At 34.8% G+C, this 24823-nt stretch overlaps 1 protein-coding gene across 1 annotated transcript; it reads left to right on the top strand.

The window, feature by feature from the left end:
* Positions 1-3317: 3317 nt before the first annotated feature.
* On the top strand, positions 3318-24722 carry LOC113052793 (dihydropyrimidinase-related protein 2-like). The gene is made up of 14 exons (XM_026217245.1): positions 3318-3617; positions 11074-11162; positions 11275-11459; positions 12215-12379; positions 13592-13653; positions 13926-14006; positions 14763-14831; positions 15224-15344; positions 18503-18659; positions 19439-19580; positions 20143-20313; positions 21548-21727; positions 21824-21989; positions 22810-24722. The coding sequence occupies exons 1-14, from the start codon at positions 3576-3578 to the stop codon at positions 22899-22901; spliced, it is 1722 nt and encodes a 573-aa protein (XP_026073030.1). The 5' UTR covers positions 3318-3575; the 3' UTR covers positions 22902-24722.
* The last annotated feature ends 101 nt before the right edge of the window (positions 24723-24823 follow it).

Below are 24823 nucleotides of genomic sequence, written 5' to 3'. Positions count from 1 at the left end.
ACTCACATAAAGGCTGCGGATGTGTGAATGCATGTGATTGTTGAACACTGTGAATGTGGGGTTTTATGTTTTTTATTTGGTCAAATGTCTCCACAGGCAGGCAAGCATGTGACCTGTGCTCTGATGGCGGTCTCTCCTGTCCTGATGCATGAAAACCGCATGGAGCAGGATACGCTTTTATTCTGTTATGTGCAAACTTAAAATATAGAAAACTAACAAATGCTTCAGTGACAGATAAAAGCAGAATGATGCTTTGTTTAAAGGGAAAGCGCACCCAAAAATGAGATATCTGATGCTTGTGATGTTCAGACCTGCTTGAGTATCTTTCTTCTTCAGTCTTCACAAAGCTGATTACTATTATTATAAAATTATAGAAGTGTTAAAAATATGTATATTTAAAATTGGATTCTGACTTGTTCCTCACATGAAGGATTGTATGACTTCAGAAGATATTCAGATTGAAATATAGTGAAGTTGTGCATGCACTACTTTTTTCCTTTTCTGAGCTTGCCAGTAAACCTCAAATCTAATTTTGGGTGCACTGTCCCTTTAAAAGCTCACTCAAACGGATCAGTGTTTGAAGATGATTTGTGATGTTCATATTTAATTTCATAATGGAACCATGGATACTTCAAGCAGATTTCTCTCTGTTCAAAGAATGTGAAACTGTTTTCAGTCTTATTTTTTATTTTACATTTGTCTTATTAGTATGATTCTTTTATGCCACTGCCAAAAGAAAAACCTCTTCCCTTGTGTTTCCTTCGCTTGCCTTAATTACTACATGCTGAACTTTTATTTGGATGCTGTTTTGAAATACAAACCAGCTTTGGTTCTCATAAGTAACCCACTGTGTATAACTGTTTTCACAAAATAAATTTAGCGACATTTAGATCATAGCGTAAACCTGTATCTGTTGATCCGTGGAAGACTTTTTTTAGTGATTACAGTGAACTCTTCTTCGTGTTGACTTCTGTTTAAATCTCATTTATAGGCGGACACAGAGCTGTTAGCTTTATTTTGCCAAAGCATTTTTAGCTGGTCTTTGTAGAATTTGAACTGATTCGAAAAACTTGTGTATATCATGTCTAGTGTTTTGTTTGCATTAAAAGTAAATACATGATGAAGGGATTTTTATGTTGTTTCTGAGTGTGTTTAAATTGCCAGTTAAATTGCAATTGAATTTGATCCACTACGAGAGCGTTTTGAGTTTATTTTATTCAAACTTTGTTTAATATGGATATTCTTTAACAAAATACTCCTTTGTTGTCTGATTGTTAATTTTAGAACACTGCATAATATATATATATATATATATATATATATATATATATATATATATATATAAAATTATTATTTTTATTTTTTTATTTTTTCAGTGTGAACACATACTTGCACTATTTATGCTACAAAACGACATATTTGTTCCTACTTGTACATAATTCTACTCAGGGTTTACTGTTTCAAGTGAAATGGCCTATTGTCACGTGACCTCACCACAAAATAATAATTTTGTAAAAAATAATTTGTTTTGTATTTCTAGTCTAAAGTATTCCTTGAAATTCTAATCATATAACAAATAAATGGGGAAAAAAGTAAATATTTACAACGATTTTTGGAATCAAATATTCCTATATTATTTATTAACTGGAATTGAAACTAGAGTTGCATACTGAAACTATATAGAAAGTGTAGATAGTAAACAGTGCATGGATATTGTAGGCCTGGTCAGTGATAATTAGCACATTACTGCCTCCTAATGGCTAAAAAGCCAAACTGGTGTTAAAAATGAAACCCTGAAGTGGCAGTAAAACAACCATCCATCAAGAGCCACGGATGAGCACAATGATTTTAGATCTTAGCAACTCTAGGAAGAGCAAATGAGTGTTTATTCTTAGTGTAAAACATGCTGTAGTTTAGTTTGTGTAGTTGCATGCTGGAGCTGGGTTCAGCTTCCAAAGCAGCTCATTGGTTGCTTCTTTTCACAGTCGCATTGTCTTTGTTATGCCATTCAACAATGTGAAATGCTTCCAAATAGTCTGTACACTAATTTTTCCTTTGTGCAGCAAATTGGTCACATTAATAAAGAACGATTAGCCATGCACAGAGAACCGGACCATGAAATACCAAATTATCTCACAAGAATGGGATTCCATTGTGTTCTTCACTTATGGGAGACAGGCGTAGAGGACCAGCCTACCCAGTAACCCACTGCAACCATAGAAACTCAGTGGGAGGAGTCTGTCGGCTTCCATTCACGTCATTGGCTGCTGGCAGATGTTCTGAGGCTGCATATGTTGAAGTGGAGAGGTTGTTTCTAGATTTACATGTGTGTGCACAAGACTATAAGATAAATCTAATGCTAATTAATAATTTGTCAGCATATTCCCATTATATTATAGTTTCTCATGTAATGTTTAAGTATGAAAATCTCTTAAAAGAGAAATGCTTTTGCATTTTTAAAAGTGCCTCTTCTTTGATAAGGCCTGGCATATTTTAGCGACACTAAAATGTGAGTTGAAATTCCAAAATATATTTACACTGACGCTTAAGTCATAAGTAAAATGTAATAAAGGCACAATAAATTATATAATCTTCATCAGTAATATAAATAAATTGCACGAATTGTTCTAAATTAATATATTATAATGTTATATTGTTTCGGTAAGGTTTTCTGGAAACATCAGCAACTTAATAAAGAAAGAAAGAAAGAAAGAAAGAAAGAAAGAAAGAAAGAAAGAAAGAAAGAAAGAAAAAGAAAGAAGACTAGTTGCTTACCTAATCATAATGAAAAACAATAACTCGACACAAAATATTTCCTAAAAGCTGTGATTTTATTTAAGAGAGATAAAAAAATTAAGGATATATTAATAAATTAATAAATAACTTTATTATTATTATTATTATTATTATTATTATTATTATTATTATTATTATTATTATTATTATTATTATTACTATTAAGGATAATCCAGGCCAGGAGTCATTTCTAAGTGTGCAGAAATGTTGAAATGTTGAGATTTGATTTTTAATTGAACTGAATGAAATAATAAAATATATCTGGTCTAACCATAATGAATAAAGCAGCAATATTAAAACTTGTCAAATTTTATTCTACTTTATTTCTGATTTAATTAAAATGAATTATTTTAACAGCAAAAATATGTGTACGTTGTTATACAAATTGCATATTAACCTATTCAAAAGACAGACCTAAAGAATACTATCAACAGTCATATATGCGTGTGTGTGTGTGTGTGTGTGTGTGTGTGTGTGTGTGTGTGTGTGGATCAGGGTGGGGTGTTGCGCATGCACGGTGGCTTTGGCTGTGTAAATCTCCATCAGTGTCTGTCTGGAGCGTCCTGCCGCTGCGCCGCGAGAGAGAGGAGCCCGTCACCTGAAACCCAGGGCGAATTTCATCATACACCTTTAGAATCTCTTCAGGGTTGTCTGGAAACCTTCCTCCATCGCGTCCGGTTTGTTTCGTGCTGACGGAGGCGGGTGTCATTGAGCCGCGGGGCGTCGCTTCTCCAAACGCGCATCGGGAACCATTACGATCTCCAGCCGTCAGCGCAGAGATGTCCGGATACCAGGGCAAGAAGAACATCCCTCGCATCACTGTGAGTACAAATCTGCATGAAGATGGGCTGGAAACTCGGGCGAATAAAAGAAAATGAGGAGATGAAATGACAGATAATCCAGAGATTCATATGATGGCATTTCAATGCTAAAATGATCAAGTTACATTCAGTTTGGTTTTGTAGTGGTCCAGTTATGTCAACACCATTCCATCAGATGTTGGATTACTGTCACCTCTGTCTCTGTGGATATGTGCTCAGTCCCACTTTCAAATGTGTTCTTTTGTGGGTCACTTCATTTGTTATCTCGTGAAAAGCTATCCAGCAGGTATCAATTAAAACGTATATAATGCATTATTCCAGGTCATAACCATAACCTGCCCACATTTCGACTGTAATTCTATTTTTGTTGTTAAAATGTGTCTTAGACTGCTGCTTGTTATGTTCTAAATGAATGGAGCATCTCCATGACTGGTGGTTTGCATGTACCTATGATGTGAATGATTTCAGTGCATTTTCTTTCATTTAAAAACAACTGTATGAAGAGCTGTAAAATCCTAAGATAATACCGTAATGCATAGCTTTAAATGAAATAAATATAACTTTTAGCCGTTCTTATTTTATCTCCAGTGAATATGAAGCAATGCCTCTTTGCAGTTCCTTGGAATTCTTTGTTTTGGTTTTGCATGCACTGGAAACATTCACTATAAGTACGTTTCAATTCATTTAAAAACAATTTAATGGAAAGCTGTTAAACATGCATGCATGATTTTAGGAATATACCATAATGTAAAGGATGCCTTAAATAAAAAAGTAAATTTTTGCACGATATATTACTCGAATATAAAGTAATGCATCATTTCATTTCTTTGGAAATCCTTGTGAATGTGGTTTAACATGCACTGAAATATTCACCATCATAAGTAGGTATTTTTTATTTCATTTTATTTAATTAATAACAAGCTTTTAAGTATGCATGTATTATCTTAAGATCCTAGGAATATATATATACCATATGCATAGCCTCAAATAAAGACAAGATATGTAGCTTATCTCCAATGTATATGAAGCATTACATCATTGAAGTTCTAGGAAATCATTGTAAATTGTGGTTTTGCATGCACTGAAAATTTTTTATTGAAAAACTAGCTTGCGGAAAGCATGCATGCATCCTTTGGAATATATCATAGCCTCAAATAAAATGGGATCAAATCAAACCAAACATTATTCGCTATTCCAACAGAACCTGTTTCAGATTTAGTAGCAGAAATTTATTTTACTAGATACATCTCCAATGAATGATGGTTGTGCATGCATCGACAACATTCTCCTTCAAAAGTGTATTTCATTCATGTAAAAAGCAGCTTCAGTTTAGCTGCCATTACAATGGCCTCTGCACCCACCCCCACTGTGAGCCAGAGCTGGTTTGATAGCCATGCTAAATGCAGAGAACCGTCTCCAGAGGAAATGAATGAAAAAGCCTCTTTTGGAAAGTAGGTCAGTGAATGTAAAGTGTATGTCATGTTATGTGGTGATACATGACTGTAATATGTCTTCAGTCCACCAATGACCTTTATAGTCCAAAGACAGCATGCACTGCATCGATATTCAATGGGATTGTTTTAGAGGCAATGCTGATCAGTTAGCGGAGGCTTGTAGGAACCGTCAGATCTGGGACAGGAGGGAGAAAGATGAAAACTCTGCCTTTGCCGTTAGATTTTGCCTGTAGCTCTTGGATGTCAGCTAAGCTTCAGCCATCTTAAGGGACGGTGATAAGACTGCCAGTGGGTGGCAAACACTGATACTGTGCTGCACACTCAAAGACTTAAAGGTATAGTTCACGTTATGTCCTTATTGTAAACCTTTATGCTGTGGAACACAGGCGAGTGTTTGAATGTTTTGTATACAATGATATTTCTTTGTGACATTGTCTGTTAAGCACCAAAATGAACAAAAACCTAAATTTAGTTGCGCAAATGTGGCGCCAGTTAAAATATGTGGAAATTAGATTGTATGGAAAAGAGCTGCATGAAGATTCTTAAAATTTCGTTTGGGTCCTTATAAAGAAACGCCTATGGGAAAAAGCATGTTAAATATTAGAAGAGTTATTTTTACAGATGGATGAAGTTAAAATGAAATGGCATTTGCAACCTGCTGGACTTCCATGGCGTGATATCTTGTGAGTGAAGGAAGGCATTCAATAAGAAAAACATGTTGGAAAATATGAAAAACAGACAATTAAAAGATGTTTTTCATCATTTTCCTTCTTTATAATAATGTGCACTGATGTATAACTTTATATATGGAATATTAGATTAAAAATCACATATATCACATTTAATTAAAAAATAAATAAAATAAGTTTTATATTTTATTTTTGATATAGCAAGAATATGGAATTCATACTCGAGGAGGAAATAACATTTATATTTTATTAACTGAGGTTAATATGCAATTTGGTGCAGATGCAGATATCTATATGAACAAATAGTGAGATAATATTCTGAGAACAGTGTAGCAGCAAATCATAACATTTTATAAATATCTGTTGTCACTCTATACCTACCTATAATGTCTTTATAAGATGATATTTGATAAATGCTTAGATAATTGATAGATGCTTAGGCAAGGGGATGGACAGGCATTTTTAGAAACTATCAAGCAGACAACAGAAGGCATGTTTGTGTACAAGAGGTTTTTCAGCAAGTTTTAGTCATTTAGAGCCCTTAGAAGTTTGTGTATCAGATATGATAAAATAGGGTTAAGAGAGCACATAAGTTAAATGTTGATGCCATGCTGTGTATTAGTAAGTCTGTCTCTTTGGTTTTAGCATTGTCTGACACTGTCACATCGCCATCACTCGTGACAAACATGGCCTGAGCACTCGATCCTTTCTCTGAAACACACACATACACCCTCATGGCCCACTTACTATCCATGTTTTCTGCTGCAATCACATTCCAGCAGCCCAGACCATGTCCTGCTTCGCCTGACTTCATCGTCTGCAGCGTATCGAATGTCTGTGAGGTTCGCTAGTTTTATGTTATTCTCTCATGCTCTCATTATTTTGACAAAAATGCAGCCGTTCATTCCTTTGACCCCTGTGTGATTAGTGATCGCAATGAGATGTGTGTCACTAACCCATTATGATAGATGCAGCTCAGTTCTCAGTTATTATTCATTTGTGTTTTGGCTCCTCTCATGCACTGCAAATAAATTATTTCCTTAAAGTATTTTTTCTTAAAATGAGATGTTGTAAGTCTGCATACACCAAACTCAGACCTCTGAGAACAAGTCCTACTGTTATACTGAAAAACAATTGATGTAGAAACCATTTTCATTCAAATATTGCTGGTAAATTTTACAAATAATTACAAAAATCGTATAATCGTTATGCATTACATTACATTAAAGTTCACGTAAATGCTTTTTTCCGTTGCGGCTGTCAGTCATTCTCCATTCTGCATTCAAACCAGCATTCAGCATTTATTGTTGTTTCTAAATCATGTTACTGGCTACCAAAACATGGGAGTAGAAAGGACTATGACTTTTTACTACAAAGCATTGCATGCTGTGGCTCCGTGTTGCTTCAAGAGTATCATTTTGTGCATCTGAAGCGCATACTGTAAGTGGTTTGTGTCACACTGTGTGTTTTGACCTTGCATGCATGTAAAGCTGATTTTTTTTTTTTTTGAAAACCGCAGTAATGTAAACAAAGCATTGCAGACTAAGACCCGCAAAATAAATGATCAATGCGCGTGCATTTTGTATTTTTTGTGTTTGGGCAGCATTCTTACATGCATCTTCAAATTAATATTATATATGCATTCATGCATTTATGCTGTTCATGTGAAGATTTGAGATACAAACCCTGGTCAGGCACAGAAACACTTTCACTACTGCTAGACGTGATTTTACTTTCAAGAATTTAAGCGTGTTTGACCCATTTACTGGAGCACAGATATCTTAGTTTTCAAGGCAACATGACTTTTGGAAAGGCGATTTTTCTTGTGCATGCAAGATGGGAGTGCATTCTGTCCAAGGGCCATTATAACAATCAATTGGAGTATAGCTTGAGTTGGTGTGTATGTCTTTAGGATAAAAGCATTTGCTGTAAGTAGGTCACAGGGATTTGTTCTGGTATGGATGGTCTCTTATTAGCTGCCCCTCACGCTCCTTGAAGTACACACTACATGTGCAGCTGAGGAAAAAGTCAATTATTAAATGCAGCATTTGTGTCTTTAATCTAAACAGAGCCACACTAGGTGCTCTTAGCTGTTGGAGATACATTTAACCATAAAAAAAGCTTTGACTTGATGGCTTGATCTAGAGGAGGGACTTTTTGCTGTTGCGTAATGACTCATTAAACACCTACACAGGCTTTACAATGGATTAAAGGAATATTCCAGGTTCACTACAAGTTCAGCTCTACAACATACTGTTGATTACTATAGAAAGATATTTAAACTGTTTTGCAGTTTGAATAATACAGGGAGAGTAGTGGTGCCAGCAACCAGAGGATTTATATATTCAAATACTGTATGAAGCTCTTACTTTTGTTAAAGCACTGACATTTACTCTTCCATACAAAACATGTATCATTTGAGATTTTGAAGCTGTCTAAATCAATGGTTTTGGTGGGACTGTTCTGCCAGATGGGTGTCAGAATATTTAGTTTTCTGGTTGTTTTTTGTCCTCAAACACCATGAATGTGAACATCGGCAAGTTTGTGTTCCTCTGTGGATTCAAAACATCAGGCTGGCAAACTACCAGCTCAAACAACAAACTTACGTTACTTTCCTTTTTGATTTTCTTGAGCAGACCTGGGATTTCTTTTATTTTTTTATTTTTATTTTTTCTTTGAGATGAATAGAAATATTTTGAGTTATAGTTGAAGGCATTAAGGATATGTTGTCCTGTCATGATAATTGCATGATCTGATTCTTTTCCAAGCCATATGAAAGTGAAGGAAGTGAAAGTCATGACATCTGCCAAGTATGGTGACCCATACTCGGAATTGGTGCTCTGCATTTAACCCATCCAAGTGCATACACACAGCAGTGACGTGAGTAGGGAACACACACACACACACAGTAAACTCACACTTGGAGCAGTGGGCAGCTTTTTTTATTTTGGGGAAGTTTGTGGCCTAGTGGTTCGAGATTTTGACTTCTAACCCTAAGGTTGTGGGTTTGAGTCTTGGGCCAGCAATACCACGACTGATGTGCTATCTAACCCCAGCTGCTCTCTGGGCATCGCAGCATAAATTGGTGCCCACTGCTCCGAGTGTGTGTTCACAGTGTGTGTTCACTGCTGTGTGTGTGTGTGCACTTTGGATGGGTTAAATGCAGAGCACGAATTCTGAGCATGATAACTCCAAAACTCCATCTGTGACAGAATGGAGAAAAAACCTTGGGAGAAACCAGGCTCAGTTGGGGGGTTAGTTCTCCTCTGACCAGACGAAACCAGTAGTTCAATTCCAGGCTGCAGCAAAGTCAGATTGTGCAGAAGAATCATCTGTTTCCTGTGGTCTTGTCTTGGTGGTCCTCTGAGACGAGGTCTTTACAGGGGATCTGTATCTGGGGCTCTAGTTGTCCTGGTCTCCGCTGTCTTTCAGGGGTCCTTTCTAGGTGCTGATCCACCATCTGATCTGGATACGTACTGCAGATGTAAAGGTCTGTTGTAATGAGTCTTCAGAATATGCCAGCGCTTGTCTGGACTCAGCATTAGTAATGAACAACCAACAATAATACAGCGCACGTGTCCATCACGGATGAATAAAAAGAGTTCATCTTGATCTCTGACACTGATCTCAAGCTCAGTCTAAATAAACATCACAAATTACCCACATGATCGCTTGAGCTCGAGAGCCACAGTCCTTCACTATGACTAAGACAGTTAAGATTGTTTGGATGTTTGAGAGCTATTTTCAGCTGACAGCATGAGTGAGCATCGGCTGTGATGATGATGATGATGATGATGACGATGATGATGATGATGATGATGATGAATGCGGTCTGGAGCTGTAGTGTGTTTCATAGTAAAGCAATGAACAGAGAGGCTTTGTTTCAGAGATGAATGGGGCCTGATTTCTGTTTGGATGTTTAAGTCATTCTTTCTCTAAACCATACAGAATGTATTCCTTTAGGGGTTTAAATTGATACAGATTATGTTAGCTAATGATTGGTTAAAACTTGATTCAGTTGCCTGGGGGATCTTTTTAATGTGTGTTCATGAGATTTTAGTCTGAATTTTCTCTTTTTCACATATATATATATATATATATATATATATATATATATATATATATATATATATATATATATATATATATATATATATATATATATATACAGTAGTGTGTAAAAGTCTTAGGCCACTAGTATTTTCAGCAACAAAAAAATTAAGTTATTTAAATTTTTTGCTGTAGTGTGTCAGTAGTAAATATCAGTTTTCATTTCCAAACATTATTTTTTTTTACCCATTAATTGTAATAATCCATTAAGATTTTTGTTTGCACAAGGATTCTGACAGCAGAGAACTGATCTGATCATCATCCAGTCTGTCAGAAATAACATGAAGAAACAGAACAAACTGAGACTGATACTTTTTTACTGCAGTAAGGTGAAACTGAATGTGCACCATGTTTCTGTGCTGTTCTGTGCACTGCGTGTCTGAACATGAGGGACGCATGTGGGCTGCAGTCGATGGCGGCGTCCTGAAATGATGTTTGGGTTTATGATGGCATGTCAGAATTGATTTAGTACGATAAGAATCACTGTTTCTCTAATGTGCCTCAGTGATCTTTATGCTTCAGCTCTGATTGAACTTGATGTCCAGTGCTTGCCGGTCATGTTTTAGTGTGCTGTGTGGTTTATAACAGGATTCTGACCGTGCAGTTTGTCCCCAATCTACAGCTGCATCTCATTCATAGTTTCCTACAGTGGCCTAGGCATGCCAAGACATTTATCAAATCAAATCAAATCACTTTGTTTTTCAACAATGCTTATGTCAGCATTCATTGCAATTTTTTTGGAACCCTTTATTTTCATTGTATTTTTCTGCATACAATGAAATTGTAGGACCACTGCTGATTTTGGTGTCATAATTGCATTTAAATGCAAAAATGACTCACTTACTGATCTAACTTACTAATATTTCAGATGAATAACAATTATTTATATTAATATATGGATACATGTAAATTTTTTAACAACATTTTAAACAATTATATATATATAATTTGTTTTTTGTTTTTAGTTTTGAACGCTTAGAAAATTAATTTTGTGTGTAGAGATTAAGATTTAGCTTTAAAAAGTCAAATGTTACCATGAAATATCCACATGCATTTTTTTTTCATATTGAACAAGTGTTTCTGTGCTTAAACTGATAGCTTGTGATACCTATCGAGTTAGTCGAATTACTGTATAAATGCATGTATTCAGGCACTGGGAATAAATGCATTTTTGTTTAACTCTCTTGTCTCTCTCTCTCACAGAGTGACCGACTTCTAATTAAAGGAGCAAAGATAGTGAATGATGATCAGTCTTTTCATGCCGATATCTATATTGAGGATGGAGTCATCAAGCAAGTGTTTTTTATTATTTGATGTCATTATTTTCCAATGTTGTCTTATTTTTATAAGTAACCACCGACAGTTGAGAGATGACCTTTGTGAAACTTTTTTGTCTGTCTCCAGGCAAATTGGTGAAAACCTCATAGTTCCTGGCGGCGTGAAGACCATCGATGCCCACGGCAGGATGCTGATACCCGGTGGCATCGATGTTCACACACGCTTCCAGATGCCCGACCGAGGAATGATAGCAGCTGATGACTTCTACCAGGGCACACGAGCTGCTCTCGCTGGGGGCACCACTATGATCAGTATGTCTAATATCATATATGAGCTATTTAAAGTTATCAGAATATTAACATTATGAATTACAATTTCATATTTTTTTTTATAGTTAACAGGATTCATTTCTCCGATCAAATATGTTTTTGGTGATAGTCAAATTGAAAAGCATATAACAATCTTATTGAAACCTAAAATGAAAACTGAAAATATAAAAATTCAAAGCTTTCATAAATACTGTAATAGTATATGAATATAATACTAAAATGATACTGACCCCAAGACGTTCTCTGTGATAGTTTAGCTTAAAAACTGCGAGACAAATGACGTGTTTAATATGTAACCCTGGACCACAAAACCAGTCTCGGTGTATATTTTTAGCAATAGCCAAATAATAATAATAATAATAATTGCATGGGTCAAAATTATCCATTTTCTTTTATGCCAAAAAACTTTAGGATATTAAAGATCTTGTTCCATGAAGGCATTTTGTAAATTTCCTACCATAACTTTATCAAACCTTCATTTTTTATTTGTAAAATGCATTGCTAAGAGCTCGTTTGGACAACTTCAAAGACGATTTTTTTTGCATCCTCAGATTCCAGATTTTATAATAGTTGTATGTTGGCTTATTTATTCAGCTTTCAGATGATGCATAAATCTCAATTCGAAAAATTGACACTTAAGGCTGGTTATGTGGTCAAAGGGTCACACATATACTGAAATTTCTGCAATGCAAGTATTTAGTATCACTAAACAGTGATTTGTATGTGTGTGTTTTCAGTGGATCATGTGGTCCCAGAGCCGGGCGTCAGTCTGATCGCTGCCTTTAACCAGTGGAGGGAGTGGGCCGACCACAAGTCCTGCTGCGATTACGCTCTTCATGTGGACATCACAGAGTGGCACAAGGGCATGCAGGACGAGCTCGAGGCGCTGGTCAAAGATCACGGTATGTTCTTCTGGAGTTTACACACTTTTGCATGTGTGCAACAAAAGTGAAAGCTTAGGTTAGATCAGTTGATTTGTGCATTTGTGGCAATATTAATTGACAGAAGATAATTTTTCCTTTGGAAAATACACGTATCAACATGTTAACATAAGATTTGAGGTATAAATGCTCATGGCAAGTGGGTAAATCCAGTAAATTTCACATTCTACTGCATGTGAAAAATCTAGATACTGCAGTTACATCAGTGATTATTAACTACTTTATCCACCTATAACAGTGTTCTCATGTGAAAAGTGATCATTTAGGCAGTTGAATTAAAAAACATTTCATGAAAGTCTTTTTGTCTTTTTGTACATTACATTCGTCTTTGAGAATAAAGTAAACAAATAGAATGAATAATTTAGAATAAACAAAGAGTAAAATAGTTTATATAAAATAAATCTAAATAAACGATAAATAAAATAGTTTATTCAACTATAACATAACCTAGTATTATATTTTCATATAAACATTACATGAAAATCATAAAATAATGCATTTTTACAACAACATTTTTTTAATTTTTTAACAAATAAAATAAATAATATATAAAAAATAACTAAAATGATTTAAAAAATGTATGTCTTAAATTGCACACATTCTCAAAGGATCTATAAATATACAATGAATGAATAAGCAAAAAGAAAAACAAGTAAAATGTAAAATGCAGTGCAATAATAAGAACTGTGTCGAAAATAACATCACAATGCAGCAGTGTTCATTTTGACAGCAAATTTTGATTTATTTATAGTTGTTGTTTTAGTTTTAGTCAACTAAATGTACAGTAGATTAAGTCAACTAAAATCTAATGGGTTTAGTTACAGTGTAATGCATTTATTAAGCAAACTTTCTAAACTCATTATATATTCCTGGAGAAATCATCTATTAACACTATCAAATTAACACTGCAGTGCAGCAGTTATATCAATGAAGTTTATACACCTAGAACAGTATTCCCACATGGAAGTGATGGTTTCGGTACTTTATGGTTCAAATTACACACATTTTCAAGAAAAGAATCATTACATGCGCTTTTAAAAGCATTGTATTTCTGCTTTTAAGCTCTCAGAGTCCATAACCCCATTACTTCAGCCTTGCTTGATCCAGCAGCTCCTGCTGTCTATATGCATGTCCATGTCTGATGTTTTGCATCCTGTTTTTTCTTTCTCCCAGGTGTTAACTCTTTCTTGGTCTACTTGGCCTACAAGGACATTTTCCAGCTAAGTGACTCCCAGGTATGGATGATTTCTCATGCATATTCTTTTAATTATCCTGATAAAGATGGATTGGATACAGCAGTGAAAGTGTTTTTGGTATGTTGAGAGAACAGTCCTGATGAGTTTCCCTGATTTGAGCGTGCATGGCTGATGGTCACCGGGGAACAGTGCTGTTCGCTCTGATGTTCAACACATTTCCTGTTGCTTCATATCCAGAACAGATGATAAAACAAACTGCACTGCATAAACACAGAAAACACTCCCAGTGTTGTTCCTCCTGTCTGTTGTAGATGTATGAGGTGTTCAGTGTGATCAGAGACCTGGGAGCCATCGCCCAGGTGCACGCAGAGAACGGGGACATCATTGCTGAGGTGAACTTTTTTTTTTTTTTTTTTTCAAATGACTATTATATTAATCTAATATATATATATATATATATATATATATATATATATATATATATATATATATAATATAAATAATCATTAGAATAAATAGGAAATTAATAAAAATTCTTAAGTATAAAAATAAATATAAATAACTGATGTTAGGATTTTATGTGTGTGTGTGTATGAAATACTATTACAATTTAAATAATTTTTCCGTTTTATATATATATTTTATAGTTAAAGTTGATATATTTGATTTTAGATGTAATAATTATTTCTATCATTTATTACATTTTTCAGAAATCATTCTAATATGTTAAAACTATTATATTGCATTTTTTACATTGTTTATTTATTTATTTTTCGTTTATTTCCTTCATTTTTGAAAAAGTAAATAAAGTCTTGGTGAACACAATAGATATCTTTTAAAAACATGAAAAAAAATTATGTATACACACACACATATATATATAAATAAGATTAATGCAAGTGACAAAAATTATAAATAACATAGTATTTGTTGTATTGCTTTTATACTGATTTAAATGTAAAATCATAAAAAAAGTCAAAGTAAAGTAGAGAATAAATGTAGAGTAAAATGTCTCCATTACAGTTATTATAATCTGGGGTCAAATGTGCTTAATTGTCATCACAGTAATTTTTCAATGCAAAAACAAAAAACAAAAAAACTCTTAAAAATTGAAACTATAAACCTCTTTTGCTCTCTTTTGTTTATAGGAGCAGAAAAGGATTCTGGGATTGGGTATCACTGGTCCAGAGGGACATGTCCTGAGCCGTCCAGAGGAGGTAAAACGCTTTACATGCACATCAGACTACACCAAACTGACCATCACAACACATTCACACTGCAAAATTACAGCTGTGCATCACTAGAAAGGGCTTTTAGCACATCATCGGCCTTCCAAGTACATTGAGACCCAAGAACGCTTCCAAAATAACCTACAAAACACATGTATGGTTTATTTCCCTTTAGGGATCAAGGGATTTCAGACTTTCCACTTTCCCACTCTTTTTGCTGCCAGACTCATTGATCATTGGTATTGCAGGCACATCAGCCTTCCAGAAAGCTTTAGCCTCACAAAAAGTGCAGTCAGCGTTCAGGAGGTGCTGAGAGGCACACAGCGGCTGCATCTGTAATTTCAGCTGAAGGTCAGTGAGTGTCAGCCGTTGTTTTATAGGTGGAGGCCGAGGCCGTCAACCGGGCTGTGACCGTCGCCAATCAGACCAACTGCCCACTCTACATGACCAAAGTGATGAGCAAGAGCGCTGCTGATGTCATCGCACAGGCCAGGAAAAAAGGTACATCAGATGTTTGACATCCCACTGAATCACCCAGAAAGGCCTGGAGAACGGCACATGGGTTTTATTCTCAAATTATCAACACACGCCTACTGTAACTCGAGGACATGTGACACTGACTACACTGCAAAAAACACTGTTTTTTTTTTGTAAATTTTTTGTCTTGATTTCTACGAATATCTAAACATAAATAAATGAAAATATATTTACTATAGAAGCAAAATGACTAAAGATATAATATATGTGTGAGATATATATATATTGGGGGGAAAAAGCTAAATGAATTGAGTTTTTGCTTTAAACAAGAGAAAATATGTTTTCATATTTTTTTAAGCATACGGAAGTTCTAAGCGGCCATGCATTATAATATTTTTTCTTCTTGTTTTCTCGTTATAACGACTTAATTTTCTCGTTATCTCGACATAACAAAGTTCGTTTTCTCGTTATAACGACTTCATTTTCTCGTTTTCTCGACATAACAAAGTTCGTTTTCTCGTTATAACGACTTCATTTTCTCGAAGAAGTTACAAAACTGTGCCAGCAGGTGGCACTATAGACCTGAATATAACTGAAGGGGTGTTGTACACTATCCACTTTACTGTACGTGGACCTTCCTCGTGATCGCTGTAATTTGTGCAGTCTTCATTACTGACATTTAATTAATTCATAAATGTTGAATGCTTGAATCAATATGAATATTTTGTGTATTAAGTTCCTGCTAGATGCATGAGTTTCACCAAAGCGTTCTGTGTCATAAAATAACTGCTTATCAAAACCAAGGTTGACATCACTGTATTCTGTTTATCTACAGTAGGACGGGATTTAACGATGTAGGCTGATGTGCTTCTTTTCTTTATTACTAATCTTTATTGTTAACCATATTGATGAGAAATGTGATGTATATGTAAAATCCATAGGCTAATTTAATTCAGTTTTGTTCTATAATGTTGTAATCGTTTTTTTCTACACACACACACACACACACACACACACACACACTACACGTACACATGGAGGCTCTTTTCAAACAGAAGCTTGTAACATGATTTCTGCCACATCATATAATGACTACTACAAATTACAAATTATATATAATTTTATTTCAAATAAAGGGAAAATGAAAAGTGAGTTTAATCCAAGCAGCTCTAATGGCGCGGTGTTGCCATTTAAACATGTTAATTACAAAAACAAAACGTTCGTTGTACTGTCTCTGGAAAAATCAACAGTGATTGGTCAGCCTTTATTTATATACAGTATTGTAGACGTTATTACCTGGGCGAAGCTAAATTTGCTGAAATATAGGCTACAGTAAGAGCGCATGCATGGTTGTCCATCAGATGCCTTTCAAAGTTGAGTTCGTTACTATAGCAACAGTAAAACTGTCATGTCGTTATAACGAGAAAACATTCGTTATGTTCGAGATAACGAGAAAAATAAGTCGTTATAACAAGAAAACAAACTTCGTTATGTTGAGATAACGAGAAAAATAAGTCGTTATAACAAGAAAACGAACATTCGTTATGTCGAGATAACGAGAACAATAAGTCGTTATAACAAGAAAACGAACTTCGTTATGTTGAGATAACGAGAAAAATAAGTCGTTATAACGAGAAAATGACTTTCGTTATGTCGAGATAACGAGAAAATTAAGTCGTTATAACGAGAAAACAAACATTCATTATGTCGAGATAACGAGAAAAATAAGTCGTTATAACAAGAAAACGAACTTCGTTATGTTGAGATAACGAGAAAAATAAGTCGTTATAACAAGAAAACGAACTTCGTTATGTTGAGATAACAAGAAAAATAAGTCGTTATAACGAGAAAATGACTTTCGTGTCGAGATAACGAGAAAATTAAGTCGTTATAACGAGAAAACAAAAAGGAAAAAAATTATAATGCATGGCCGCTTAGAACTTCCGTATAAGCAAGACTTTATCTTCATGAATTTTTTCTCTAGTAACTGTATCTTGATTTAATGTATTTTTAAATCTAAATTGTAATGGAAAACAAGACAAAAGTACTACATGAATGTAACAAAATCATTTTTGCAGTGAAATTACTATTATGGAAATGGTGTGTTATTATGCTAATGCTTTGGGCTAACACTTAGCGTGGGTAAAGCTATAGGACTTTTCAAGGGAAATGCATTTTGATCAATACTGAAAAAGTATTTAAAATACTATTTTACTATTTTAAAAACTATTTTACCCCAAATTTGTGTTTGATCTGAATTTTTCTGCTTATTGGCACAAAAAGCGTTAGCTGAGCACTATGATAACGTCACCCTGCTTAAAAAAAACATAGGTGCTAACAGTTTCCTCTACAAATACCATCACAAGAGTAATCTACATGAGTTTTTCCCATGATTTTTATATATATTGCATAAGTTGCAATTGATTGAAATGCGTGTATTGAAATATTTAACATTCTACCATTGATAAAACTGCTGGATTATGAGTTTTGTGAGGGAGGAAGCTTTCAGTGCATTTATGAAATCATACTGTTTATGATTACTACTAGTGGTTTTTAAGTTGAAATTGTGTATAATGCATAAGAGTGACTGTAAATTATGTATTTTAGGTATGGGGAGTTTTGATATGGGCTTGTTTTAGGTTATTTTTGATTGCGAAGCGTATTTTGGGCCATATTCCATTACGACGTAGTGGTTTGAACATGCCACCAATAGAATTACCAGCAGAGACTCTCAGGAAACCATTACAGTTTCCATTAAAACCAATGCAATCCCCATTATAACCAATACAAAGTCCATGAGGGTGGGTATTGTTTTTTTTTGTTTTGTTTTATTAAGCAGGGACTCTGTCGGTGTTTTTATCACTCTGCCTTATAAAAAGTAGAGTAAAAATCTCTAAATATGCTTAAAAAAAGATTAATTTACTTGTTTTTTATACATTGTACTTAAAAAAATATGTGTACGTATATTTAGTCTTTTTACACTAATTGACATTTTCTTCATTGTATTCAAGATTTTCTTTTTTCTTTTTCTTTTTGTGGGCTGGTTTTAAAGGCGTTTTGATCACATTTTAAGCTATTTGGTTTCAGAAGATGTTATACAGCAAAATGAAGTAGCTCTCAAATCTTGAAACAGCTCTTAAAACCGGTCTAGTGACTCTGACCCAGTGTCTGTTTCTCCACAGGTACCGTGGTGTACGGGGAACCTATCACAGCCAGTTTGGGGACAGATGGCACTCACTACTGGAGCAAGAACTGGGCCAAAGCTGCAGCCTACATCACATCTCCACCCCTCAGCCCCGACCCCACCACCCCGGACTATCTCAACTCCCTGCTGGCCTGGTGTGTGTCCGCAGCTGCTCTAGCAGTGCATTATTGGATATAGAGTACAGGGGCTATTTGGACCACAGTGAGTGCGTGCAGAGAAGGGTTTAGCTTTCAAGCACTTACTGTATGTCATCCGTTATTCTGATTGAAAAGAGAAGACTAGTTATGGGTGATCACTACTGGGGGCCATTACTCAAAAAAAGAGCTTTTCTCTCTACTTATTCTAATGATAAACGAAGAAATGACAATTAAAGAATCCATTAATGAGTTGAAATGATACAAAAACATACTGTGGGAGAAACTCTGGGGTTATTATAGTTCAGTAAAACTAAAATCTTATCAAACAAAAATGTTTCTTCAAATAACTGTCAACTGATGAGATACGATAGATAGATAGATGGTACATGGTAAAATGATGGTATCCAATGGGAATACCATGGTGTTTTTTAATAAACAAATATAATAAGATGCATATGAAAGAAAAGGAAACTCGTATCTTGTAAATGATCACATTTTCTTTTTTACTTGATCAACTCTCTTTAATTTAAAATATTTAAGTGGTGTTCATTTATTTTTTAAGTATACATATTTAATTTAGTCTCAGTGATAAAATTGCATGTAAAATAAGAAAAAATAATAATTAGCTAAATGTTTTGAGATGTATTTTTAATAAATTCAATTGAAATTTTAATGGTATTACATTGCCAAAAAAACACACGAAAAACACATTATATTGCTTCTGTATGTGCAAAGGCAATACTGTTTGTAAGTGTTTGGTGTTGTTTCCTGTGCAGTGGTGATCTGCAGGTGACTGGCAGTGCTCACTGCACCTTCAACACTTCCCAGAGGGCCGTGGGCAAAGATGACTTCACCCTCATCCCGGAGGGAACTAACGGTACTGAGGAGAGAATGTCCATCATCTGGGACAAGTGTGTGGTGAGAGATCATTCATCTGCTTTATCTGTCTAACAATTAATATAATTTATCAATAATAAAATAAATATATTTTTGATGATTTATTATTATTACTTCAATTAAAATTAAATTATTATTCAAATAAAAAAGATAATAATACAAGTTGTTATTATAATTACTGCAAAATACTTTTTCATTGTATTTTTTTGAAGTAATCTGTTTTAGGGCTGTAAATTTTTATTTTGATGAACGATAAATCTATCAATTATTTTTTTTACAATGAATCTATTTATTATTTTCTGATATGTCCATTAATCCTTACCAATAACCTTAGTTAACCTTCAATAAATGATAACCATACTTCTGCCATTAATATTTCAACATTTCATTGAACCATTTTCACCTAAAATGCTCACTTTACAAATAAAAAAAATCACAACATTTAAAAATTTTAAAAATAAAATGCCAAGAAATAAAAGGCATCTGTTTCATAAGCTATACCAAATACCATATCATTCACTTTTACTAAATCACTCCCTTAAAGTTCTGACCCTGTCCTTAACATGAATGTTCTGCTTCACAGGTGACAGGTAAGATGGATGAAAACCAGTTTGTGGCCGTGACGAGCACCAACGCTGCCAAGATCTTTAACCTGTACCCACGGAAGGGGCGCATCGCTGTGGGCTCTGATGCCGACCTGGTGCTCTGGGACCCCGACACCACCAAAATCATCTCTGCTAAGAGCCACCACCTGGTGAGAAGAGTTTAATCATGTAATGAGTGTTCGATTAGTGCCTCACAGGCTGTTTGTGCATCTGAATGCACTTTGACTGAACCGTGATGTGGGTGGGTTACACCATTAGGTCTGGACCAGCTCTGACTCCCATCATCCTCTGCTCTGACTCACTCGCTCTGTCTGCTCCTGTTTGTCATTGAGGCTGATGCTGCGATCTGTGCTGATTTAATTTGACTGGAATGAGACGCAGATGTGGCAAATATAGAAAGAGTCAATTATCTGAGGGCTATGAACCCTGGGATATGTTAATGTGCATTATCATTCAACATTCAGAAATATAATTATTTATTTTTTAAGTATGCATAAAAAGACAATTTTACCAAAATACCTCTATTTCAAACAAATGCTGTTCATTTGAACTTTTTATTCATTAAAAAATCCACAATAAAAAGTATCACAGTTTCCACAAAAAAGATGAAGAGTTTTCAACATTGATAATAATCAGAAATGTTCCTTGAGCAGCAAAACCGAATGATTTCTGAAGATCATGTGACACTGAAGACTGGGTAATGATGCTGAAAATACAACTGTGCATCACAGAAATACAATACATTTTAAAATAAAATCCAATTTTTATAAATTATAATAACATTTCACAATATTACTGTTTTTACTGTAGGTTTTAATAAATTCAACAATGAAAAAAATGATTCACTGAATTTACTAAAAAAAATGTTATGGTGGTTGCAATCAATTTATTTTAGCTACATTGAAATAAATTTAGTTTGAAGTGAAGCAACAAAATTATTTTTAGTAAATTCAATGAATCATTTTTTTTTTCAGTGAATGCATGAAAGACTTCTTTCAAAACATTACAAATTCTTACCGACCCCAAACCTTTGATCAGTAGTGAATCAGTTTTTTTTATTTTTCATAATATTTTAGGTTTTTTACTATTTAATTACTCTGTGCTACAGATTGTTTTGAAAGTATAGAACAGTGATCCTCAAATCTGGCCCACGAGATCCACTTTCCTGCAGAGTTTAGCTCTAACCCTAATCAAACACACCTGAGCATGCTAATCACTGTCTTCAGGATCATTAGAAAATCACAGGTATGTGAGTACGATCAGAGGTTGGAGCTAAACTCTGCAGTGCATTGGCCCTCCATGACAGAGCCTCAACTATATACAGACTTTAAAGCAGTGTAGTGATTAAAGATGAGAGCTCTTGCTTCATTCTGTCCTTCTCAGGCAGTGGAGTACAACATCTTTGAGGGGATCGAGGTGCGTGGAGCTCCTCTGGTGGTGATCAGCCAAGGCAAGATCGTCCTGGAGGACGGGAACCTCCACACCACTGAGGGCTCTGGACGCTACATCAGCCGTAAACCCTTCCCAGACTACGTCTACAAGAGGATAAAGGCCCGCAGCAGGGTATATGCACATACATACTGTACACACAAAAGACTCGCAGTTTAAATAGTCATAAATGATTCAAAATTTGTCAAATGATGGCATCTTTCATCGCAGCTTGCTGAGCTGTGTGGAGTCCCGCGAGGTCTGTATGACGGCCCGGTGTGTGAGGTCACTGTGACACCTAAGGTCATGACCCCTGTCACCTCCGGAAAGACTTCTCCAGTAAAACACGTTCCTCAACCGGTTCGCAACCTGCATCAGTCTGGATTCAGTCTATCTGGTGAGTACACAACTAAATATCCTATTCTTATTTGTGAAACAAACCTATATCATTTTCTACTAATGAACTTTTTAGAATGGCACATTGCCATACTATTTTGCCATTATGCAATATATATATATATATATACACACACACACACACACACACTAGGGTTTTAATGGTACACAAAAATTATAGTTTTGAAGTCATGGTTCAGTACGTTTTTGGTATAACAGTGGGGAAAACTATAAAACTTATTTTTTTATTAACAAATTGTGACTCTGTCTTAAATGAAATTCAGCTATAATTAAACATTTATTTAGGAGCGTATTGCGATTATTGGGGGAGGCACAAATGCAATTGAAACTGCATAGACGGAAAAAAAAACGGATCTTGGGATTTATTCGATTAAATTAAGATATTTAAAACTAAGAGTTCTTTAAATGAAATTCTGCATGTGCAGTGGTTAAAAAACACTGTATCTGTTCAGTACACTTGTGCACCCAACTGAAAAACCGTATTTATACAGTATTGACTTCATTAGTACTCGCATAAAGAAATATGTACAAATCTCGGTTATGTGTTTGTTGACCCATATTAGCGCGAAGTTGGATATATAAGTACGTCCATTGGCCAACTTTTTCCTCATGACTACAGTATACTCACATGTTATGATATGTACTATATAGCAAATCTCAACTACTTGATTGTTTGATTGATTGATCAGTTTTTTTATTCTTGCATACTTTTTCAAGTAATAATTGTATAATATATAGAGCATAAGCACACTCTGTTTTTGCCAGCTGTTTTATTTTCATTTGCTTTCATCATTTCACAGGGGCTCAAATTGACGACAACGTTCCTCGTCGTAACACTCAGCGCATAGTGGCGCCCCCAGGTGGCAGAGCCAACATTACCAGCCTGGGATAAAATCATTTACTCATGACAGAGATAAAAGGATGGGGTGGGATGGGGGTTAAAGAAACTTGGGCTTTTCCTCCGGGAGCCGTCCAGACGTCTGGACTACGTCCCAACAAGCACACCTCTTCTTCCTCCTACACTTCTGTCCATTCATCCACCCCTAACACCCATCCTTTTAACTCTAGAATCCTGTTTTGAGTGCATCTTTCTTAGATGAATAAGTTTCAGGATGACTTGGCATTGGTACTGTAATATCAGATATGTTGTGCTATTTAACTTGATTACGTTCACCACAGAATACTGCTAATTCTTCAGTATGTATACCGTGCATAGTGAGGGGTTTCTCTATGCATAGAACGACCTACTACATGCAAAATGTGCATTCTGCAACACAGCATACTGTACTGTATCACAAAATACAATGCAACCTTTCACTTGTCATGTGATGAATGAACTGGAAGTAATGTATTTTTTCTTATTTGTTATTTGGTCAGATTTTCTAAATTAGGAATTTTATTTATTTATTTTTTTTTATTTTTTTTTTTTTACATGCAATTGGATTAAAATGCTAAATTCCTGTATTTATTAATCCCTTGATAAATGTGACGTAAACATGCAATGCATGCTTTAAAAAAACAAACCCTGTTGTTTCTGGCCAAGTGGTCCTGAAACTTATTCGGCTAAACAAGTAATCTACGGTCCAAGGACAGGAACTACCCAGCTAACAAAAATATGTTGTAAGAACGTTTTGTGAATGTTTGCATTTAGTTATTGTTCTCTGAACATTAAAAATGGGCAGTTTAAAAAAAAAAAAAAAAAACACAAACATTTTGATAATGTTACGGTTGTAAACGAGCAAGTTGTAACAGTTAAAAAAATGTTAGACAAATGTTGAACTGAAATGTTTTAGAAAAACATTCCAGGAATTATGTATAAATAAAGTTTTTTGGGTTAAGGATTAAGAACATTATTAAAGACTGCTTTGAATGAATGCTCTGTTCGAGACGAGAAACTTGCCAGAACGTTCTGATAACGTTTTGTTAGCTAGGTAGTATGATCCAACATTTTAATGTTATTATTTGTTTGCATTCTGGAAATGAACAGCACAAAACTTCCGCCTGTCTGGTTTCGTGTTTAACGTGTTGTTGATTTGTTGTTTTTTTTTCTTTGTAGGAAGAGTTGATGAGTTATTTATTGTTTAGGATTCAAACCACATTTGCATTTTACATTTTGCAAAAAGTGTCAACTCTTCCACAAATGCCTGATTTATTACAAGTTTTTAGAATGTTGTTTTATAATGAACTTGATAGTTGGATTATTTTTTTATTTGTATTTTTTTTCTATGCATGTTATGATTTCGGTTTCAGGTCAGTGTTTCAACGCTTCCTGACGTTTGTCTTCCTCACTTGTGTTTTTGCACTCTGTTATTTTCTCTCAGTATTATTAAACTGCCTTTTTGGAGATGTTGAAAGTAAAAAAAAAAAAAAAAAAAAAAAAAAGATAACTGGTGTTTTTGACCGTGGTGCGCAGTCCTGTGGGGTTTTGGTGTGATTTGAATCAACTCATTTTTGGCTATAAATGTCAAACTGTCCATTCCTACTTTGTCCCACAGTTTTCATGCAAGGGGTCTCACCAGAAACAATACAATACAGTTGAGAAAGTTTTTATAAATTGCCTTGCCTGCCTCTTCACCAAGTGATATAGATCTTGATTAATGTCTGTGAGTGTTGTTATGACAAGCTGAACATTTCTCATGGAAGATGTGTACACAATTCATCATTCTTAATGTCTATGATTGTAACAATAAAATACAGTTGTGAACAAAAGCCAGTACAGCTTGTCCAATGTCAAAACACATTACTCACAAACCTCACCTGTTTTACGTATTTGCCTTTTTTCACTAATGATGTCCTGTGGTAATCCAATGCTGT

This window comes from Carassius auratus, chromosome 33, assembly GCF_003368295.1.
Source record: "Carassius auratus strain Wakin chromosome 33, ASM336829v1, whole genome shotgun sequence".
Lineage (NCBI taxonomy): Eukaryota > Metazoa > Chordata > Actinopteri > Cypriniformes > Cyprinidae > Carassius > Carassius auratus.
This window is presented reverse-complemented; position numbering and strand designations above follow the sequence as displayed.